At 31.4% G+C, this 8,131-nt stretch overlaps 1 protein-coding gene across 1 annotated transcript; it reads right to left on the bottom strand.

The window, feature by feature from the left end:
* Positions 1 to 313: 313 nt before the first annotated feature.
* Positions 314 to 2,658, bottom strand: LOC140176806 (uncharacterized). The gene is made up of 5 exons (XM_072208356.1): positions 2,244 to 2,658; positions 1,708 to 1,832; positions 934 to 1,533; positions 790 to 794; positions 314 to 629 (listed from the first exon to the last, which is right to left on the bottom strand). Exons 1-5 carry the CDS (start codon positions 2,656 to 2,658, stop codon positions 314 to 316), a joined length of 1,461 nt encoding a protein of 486 aa, XP_072064457.1.
* Positions 2,659 to 8,131: the final 5,473 nt, after the last annotated feature.

The raw sequence follows: 8,131 nt of genomic DNA, 5'->3' as shown, positions 1-8,131 counted from the left end.
ATCAAGGCATTGAATGGAATTAAAGTGAGTTAAATTTAGCTATTTTAAGGCCTAAAAAGCATGTTTTCACACTTAAGCACAAATTTAGGAAGAATTACAAAACCATGCTATTTCATTGAATAAATGTGAGAAAAGTTGATAAAATCTCCCAAATTAAGCACAAGATAAACCACGAAATTGGGGTTTATCAATCTCGCAACCTTCTCTTTATTTTTTCTCTAAATGAACTATATGAGATAGTAGAACATTATTCGCAAATAGTGAACGGGTGAAAAGATTTATATCCGAGATTTGAACTATAACATAAGATTACTTAATCAATAAATTCAGAAACAGCCTCGCAGTTGACTAGTACATGATGATGTGCTTGATGTCGTTCCATTTGATTTAGCTTAAAATGTGTTGCAGCCCCTAACGCCTTTCCAACTTTTGGAAACATAATTTCACATGCATTAGAGATTACTCCATTAGGTTGATCATTAACTCGCACCGGTCGATTCATTTTAGTCTCAATGTTATCCAGATATCTAGAGAAGAAAGTTAGAATTTCCTCAGATAAATAGCCCTCCGCAATTGAACCTTCTGCATGATCCCTGTTGCGCGCATATTGCTTCATACGACCTAGATACCTGTAAAAAAACAATTCATACGCTTAGTATAAATTAATTATTGAATCCCATGTTGTAAATGGGGTTGTATAGAAACTAACATCTCTGTTGGATACATCCACTGATAATATACTGAGCCACCAAGTTTTACTTCTTCAACAAGATGCACGATAAGGTATACCATGACTATGAAGAACGATGGAGAAAAAATCATTTTCATATAACACAGGGTATGAACAACATGATTTTGGAGTTCATCAAGCTATAGAGTGTTAATGGCTTTCCCACAGAGTGCTCAAAAAAATGATGACAGATCGGCAATTACCCTGGCCACGGGGGCAAGCAGTGCATTCTTGACCAGAATTGGAAGTAAATGTTCCATCAGAATGTGACAATCATGACTTTTCAATCCAGTCAACTTACGCTGTCGCAAGTCAACACAATGCATAATATTGCTGGAATAACTATCTGGAAAGACAACTTTTTGAAGAGTCTTCAGAAATATATCCTTCTGTGAATTTGACATAGTAAATATTGCAGAAGAATATTTTTCACCATCATGTGGCCACAACTCTAGCCTTATGCCCATACATTGTAAATCCTTTTGAGCTTTCAGATTGTCCTTTGACTTTTCACTATCATTTAATATAGTGAACACTACGTTATTGCAAACATTTTTCTCTATGTGCATTACATCAAGGTTATGACACAGAATACTTTCTTTCCAATATGGGAGGTCAAAGAAAACACTTTTTTTCCAATTTGAGTCACACTGGTTGGCATCTTCACCATTGCATCTTATTTGTCCTATCATGTTTATCATCTTTCCAAATGATACGTGAACATTTGATTGTTGCCTCAAGATATCTGTTCCAAACAATATCTTTGGAGAATCTCTGTTCTCTACTTGGCCGTCAAATCTTACCTGTTCCAGTCTAAATTTATGTCCCTGACTTAGAAAACGATGATGACCTATAAAACACTATTTTTTACTAAATGTGAGTTGCTGTGCCTTATAATCCAAATTACAGGTAAGACATGCCAACTCGCTACGCGTATTCCACCCAGATAAATTTTCTAATCCTGAAAAATTGCTAACAGTCCACATCAATGCCACGAACATCTTGAAAGTGCATTTCGTATTAGCATCGTAGGTTTTAACGCCATCCCATAATTGCTTCAACTCATCAACTAAGGGCTGCAGGTAAATATCTATATCATTACCTGGCATTTTAGGCCCAAGCATAATCATAGATAGAATGAAAGATGTTTAATTCATATAAATCCATGGAGGAAAGTTGTATGGGATAAGAATCACCAGCCAAATGGAATACTTTGTGCTCATGTTCCCAAAAGGATTAAATTCATCGCTAGCTAAGGCCAGGCAAACGCTACGCGGATCCGATGAAAAAGAAGTATTCTTCGCATCAAACTTTTTCCATGCTTCAGCGTCCCTTGGACGTCTCAAAAAACTGTCGTTGTTGTGACCTTCTTTATGCTATAACATGTCTTTAGATGTTTTGTTGCACATGAATTACCGTTGCAGTCGCGGGATGAGAGGAAAGTACCAAAGAGTCTTTGCTAGTATTGATTTTCCATTTCTCTTGACATAAGTTTTCAGCTTGAGAATAGAACCCTTCCGCGCCTTTTGCTTCCATCTTGAAGTCCCGCATTGTTTGCACTTGGTCAAGTCTTCATCATCACCCCGGTATAACATGCAATCATTTGGACAATCATCTGTTTTCTTGTATTCAATTCCCAGTTTCCTAATCGTCTTCTTGGCCTCATAGAATGTCCTCAGAAGTTTAGCGTGGTCAAATGCATCTCGCAACAAATCTTGGATCGTTGATATTGTCTTGTCACTAACACTACACATACACTTTATATGGTAAAGCTTCACTAAGAATGATAACTTTGAGTATTTTGAGCATCCGATATATAATTCCTGCTCTCCATCAGCAACTAAATCATTAAAATCCCTCGCCACGCGACTTGGCCCATCGTATAAACTTGGAAATTCTTGTTCATCATCCTCAACATGTTCATCCATTGCGGTGTCATCGCCCCCTCTTGTATTGAGAGATCAAATGCCTCATTGACCATTTGTGTCATTGGATTTGGTTGGAATTTCAGATTATTAGTTATGCGCTTGAACCTTGTGCCATCGTCACAAAGTTTCTCACCATGACGAATTCAGATAGTGTACCTGGGGGGAAGGGCCTCAGCAACAGATGGTTGTACACATCTTCTCTTATTTGCATAAGTTGAAACCCACACTTTGGACATGGACATTTAATCATTCCATTTGACGATGCTTTAGCAAATGCAAAATCTAAGAAATTGTTCAATTCTTGCTTATATTATGTACTACCTCGTGGCTCTAAAATCTAGCTTTTATCCATATCTAATATAAAATTAAAATATTTTACAGTAATTGAAAGGTTGAATTGCTGAAATAGTTGAATTGGTTTTGGAATGTTTTTTACTGAAGTTTGAATTAGTTTATAAATGGTTGAATTGCTAAATTTATGAGTTTGCTAGATTGCTGAAAATTTGGGTTATTATTGTGGATTTTATTATTGATTAGTTTATGAGCTGTTTAAAAATAACTATGATTAGAAATAACAATGGCAGTAGTTGAATTTGTTGAAGGTATAAACAAAGATAACCAAACAATATATGTAGTGTCATGTGGGTGATAACTTACCGTGTTCGATAATGATGGATGAGCGATCTATGTAAATATATTGATCTCTTTACTTTGTATCCCCAATTTTGAGTATTTTCACTCCAAAAAATAGAGATAAAAATGTTACCTTTCATACGTTGAAACATATTTTTGTGTTTTTCAAAATGCGTAGTAAGTCAATTTCACACCCTTGATTAGTTCATTCTAACTATCTTATTGATGACTTTCATATTTTTGTGTTAGATTGTAAATCTTGCCATTATAGATGTACAACAATCAATTTATATATAATAATTAGATACTTTAGTTAACCATTATTTAATTAAGAGGGAACCACTCTGTAAAAATTATATTTCAACCGAATAGCATGAAAAATACCCGTAATATTGATTCTGATAAATTTTTTTATTATTGGAAAAATAAAAATCGTGGGTATTATTGATATTCTTAATAAAACTTCCTCTCCTAACAGAATATCAAAAAATCTAATAGTTGGTTAAATCATAAAATTAATAGCACAGTTTAATCTTAAAAAGGAGTGTGAGCATAAATAAAAGAAAAAAAATCATAAAATTAATCACGCAGTATAATCTTAAAAAATATTCTCAGCATAAATAAACAAAAAATATAAGTGTGAAGTAAATATCATTTTACACATTCAGTGTCAAACTACTTGAATCATTTTACCCGGTAGCTAATTAATTAAACAACTAAAAATTAAAATAATTATCGAATAAAGACTAAAACGTGTTATAGAGTAATTATAGTTTACAAGAATGATACATGCATAGTATGAAATTAAATTCCGTTGGATGTAATTAAATCTTAACAGCATAAAAATAAATGGGATTATTTATGTGTATAGTAAAATTAAATAGAAAAAATACAAACAAAATTTATAAACTTTTGTATTATGAATTGTAAAAAATTACAGAATTAATGTTCACATTAATCATTTAAATAACATTATTAAATACAAAGAAAGTTTTTATATAGAACACTAACATAACAGAAAGAGAGGAATAGAGGAGAAAATAAAAAATTCAATATATTAATTTTTGTGTTAGTAATAATCGTGATGGAAATAAACTTACTGACACATTTCTTCATATTGGAAATTGAGAATTTTGAAAAAGGCAGAATACAAGTCTTTATATAGCCTTAAAGAATGTAAAATTTTCTAACCATTTAGATTTGGTTGAAAGTCAAATTTAAATAATAGATAAGTACTATTTTAACTGTACGTTAATATCATGATAACAAAATATAGGAAAATTAGTTTGTGCAAAAGCTAAGATAATAGTTTGGTATCAAAATTAACTATTTAAAATTTAAATTGAGTTCTCATCAGATATGGATCGTTAGGAAAAGTAGCAATGTTATTGTTTACAAATTTTAATTTAAAATTTAAAAACAATTTCATAAGATATGGTTTGTTATGAAATTTTTAAAATATAAAACTTAATTGATTTAAAAATTAAAATGTTAAATATTAGTTAAATATTAAATAAAGTTATACTGGTTTCACTTAATAAATCGACCTAAACACAATAATTGTAAAGTATTTTGTTTAGAATCATTATTCAGACCATAAAAGATTTAGACCAACTGGAAAAAGCATTTTTTGGAGAAAGGCATTTTTTGGAAGATTGGACAGGGACATTCAGTTAAAATCTTAGAGGATAACTGGATAAAGCAAATTCAACCAAATGAAATTCAAATTCTCAACCATTCACACAATCACCCGATTTGGGTTTCTGAACTACTCCTACCAGATCAAAATTGGAATCAAGAGCTAATCACCTCAACATTCACACAAAAAGTAGCGCAGGCAATCATGAACACAGGCATCAGAACAACAGAAGATATCGTTACCTGGAGTAAAGAGAAGAATGAATGCTACTCGGTTACCTCTGGATATACGTTGGCCTTTCAGTTCTACCATGCACCAGTTGAATTTTTCCCGGAACAATGCAGAAGAAGAGAAGTCTGGAGTTCAATTTGGAAGTTAAAATGCCAGCCCAAAATTAAAATTTTTCTATGGAAAGTAATGCATGAAGGCTTACCAGTTAAAGAAAGATTGCACTCTAGAATCCAAATGGTGAACCCAATCTGTAATCGATGTGATGCTACAGTAGAATCAATTCTCCACTGTCTCACCCAGTGTCCGGAATCAGAGAATGCTTGGAAAATAGCAAGCCTTCCTTGGACAAACCAAGAAACAGAAACATGGAGATGGTGGTTATGGCTCCAAGAACAACTCAAAGAGCGTAGGCAGATGCAAAAAGAAACTCATTTGGCAGCAATACTAACCTGGCAAATTTGGAAGATGAGGAACTTGAGAATTTTTGAAGCCAAAGTCATTTCTCCTCAAGAAGTAGTAGCTATTGCAAGATCCGGAACTTTGGAAGCAGTGACTCACCTCCATTGATGAAGCTCCAAGAACGACACTCCTTCTCCAAAAACTCTTCCTTTTTCACTTTACCCTTTTTCACGTTCTATGTCTTAATGAGGAGATAACATCTAATACTTTTACTTAGTTGGGGAATTCCCATTTCTCTATTGCTGTAAGCCCAAAATGGGCCTTTTATTTTATTACACCAATAAAATTTGTCTTTTGAAAAAAAAATAAAAGATTTAGACCACCGATTTTCAAGAGAAAACCTCAAGAAAGGCCAATGAGGAATGCATAATTCAACTACACATAACATCGTTTTACAACGACGTAACAAAAATAAGTAGAAGGAAAATTATAATGTCCTCTTATATTATGGGTTTCTAATTATTTTCTCTTGTCTTAATTTACTTGAACCGTTACACTAGATTTCAATTACCTTTAAGAAAAATCAAATTAATCAGAAGTTGATAAATTTTTGTCTAACGATGTCAACAAATTATTGTAATTAGATTACCCCGTGTACTATAAGATCTTCTATATTTGTATTCAATCATAAATATACAAAAAAAAGATAATGATATGGGTGAATTCAGAAAATTTAAAACAACTTCAATCTAAAAATTCTTTGTAATCCTCCAAGACTTTGTTGAGATCAGAATGCATGGCAAAGTTAGTTCTTTGGTTGGTGATCTCAACTAAGTCGGATTCCGATTTCCAGAGCCTTTTTTTCTAATCCCATTCGTCGTCGTATCTCCCTTCTCAAGGTTCTTTGGATTCTCGTTATCATTTTAGTACTTGTTCAAGTTGTTCCAACCAGCCTTGATATCCGTGGACAAGTCCCATGATCTTTGTGGGATTTCTTGGCCGGGATGCTTCAGGTCGGTGTACTTGTGAGCTTATTTTGTGTCTTTCCAGATTCAAAGAATGCACATCTCTGGCCACACCTTTTTTCCTATCAGCTTGGGAACGTATGACTAATGCACACTGCCACTCATCTTCTACGTCTTGAGAGTCAGAAACCATGTACAAATCTTTAGCGATATCGTCCACTATGGTACAGTCTTGACTTTAAGGTCTCCGACAAAGGCACCAATATTTATTTTAAATGTAGGGTGCACAGCTACAAAATTTAGTTAAACAAATGATAATTTATTAAGCACGAGAATCATTGTTAAACATTGACTTCATAAACCTGTTTTATAATTAAGATTTATATTCATTAAAAGGGAATAAATAGATCATTCTCCTAATTTAAATTAAAATAATAATAACATAGTCTGCCAAATAAGGTTTAACTTTTGAAATTCAGCGTTTATAATTCTAAATTAAAAACAAATACATTAATATTCATTCAATTTTTTAAATACAACATAAATAATTGAAAAATAAGTTAAAACAATAATTATGTGTTAAATAATATATTAGTGACTATCGTTTATCAAATTTAATTATACTTTATATCATGGTAGTAAAATAGTAATTGTAAGTATATATAATAAATTATATTTTTTTTGATAGCGAAATAATTAAATTATAAAAACGATGAACTTTTAATTTTAAAAAGAATTAGTTAAAAACTAAAAAACATTAAAATGGCACATAAAGTAAATAGACATGAACATAATTATTGGATGTTTTTTGTTTATAATCATTAGTTAGAATGCAAAAAAAATTTACCGCCAATGTTAATGAGAAATCCTAAAGAAGATAATCAAAGCGTTTTCAAATGGGTCAGTAAAAGATAAAAAAAAAAACATTACGGTAAAAATTAATTTTTTCATAAAGATATTTGCATAAGTTAAGAATGAAGATTATTGGATGTACATGCAAGAATGATTTTAGCATTGAAAACTAAAACAGAGACCTGCGTGAATGTGACGATGAAACAAAAAATAAATAAATAAAAAAGAGTAGATATTGATTTTAGAGAATAAAATTGGAGAAGAAGATTTCATAATAAGAATCCATCTGTGTTAGTAGAAGAGAATAGAAGTATTTATATAGCCTTTCAATAACAAAAAAAATTATAACTGTTCAAATTTGATTTGAAATTCAAATGAAATAATATGTCTATTCCAACCGAATTATATTGCATTATCACCATTTAAGAAGTAGTTTTAAATTTGTTGTTTAAGCAGAAAAAATTTAACATTTAAAATTAGTTTACTAAAAAGAAAAAATAATAAATATAACGAACGAACAATTTAATTCGTATTAATAGAAGTTTAACGTTATATGCAACTTAATTAACAACTTAAATTGCATTATTATGATTAAGGATCAATTTACACAAATATAATTTATAAAAGTTTGATTTAGTTTAACGGTACAAATTAGGCCCAAAATTACAAGGTAGATTTGTGAAATACAACCAAACTTTTAGCTTTTTGTTTCACCCATGTCTATATTCCTCATCAGCCACTATTTTACCCAAAA

This window comes from Arachis hypogaea, chromosome 12 (genome assembly GCF_003086295.3).
Source record: "Arachis hypogaea cultivar Tifrunner chromosome 12, arahy.Tifrunner.gnm2.J5K5, whole genome shotgun sequence".
Classification (NCBI taxonomy): Eukaryota; Viridiplantae; Streptophyta; class Magnoliopsida; order Fabales; family Fabaceae; genus Arachis; species Arachis hypogaea.
Note: the sequence above shows the minus strand (reverse complement) of the source record. Positions and strands in the feature narration are given on the sequence as shown.

Bases quoted from the DNA above. Each gene is read 5' to 3' on its own strand.
- LOC140176806 (XM_072208356.1), bottom strand. From the start codon at position 2,658: ATGGATGAACATGTTGAGGATGATGAACAAGAATTTCCAAGTTTATAC. The intron at 1,833-2,243 runs GTTCTATTCTCA...CTAAAATGCCAG, and splicing joins GAAGCAAAAGGCGCGGAAGG to GTAATGATATAGATATTTAC. The intron at 1,534-1,707 runs GTTAGCAATTTT...AGACTGGAACAG, and splicing joins TCGTGGCATTGATGTGGACT to GTAAGATTTGACGGCCAAGT.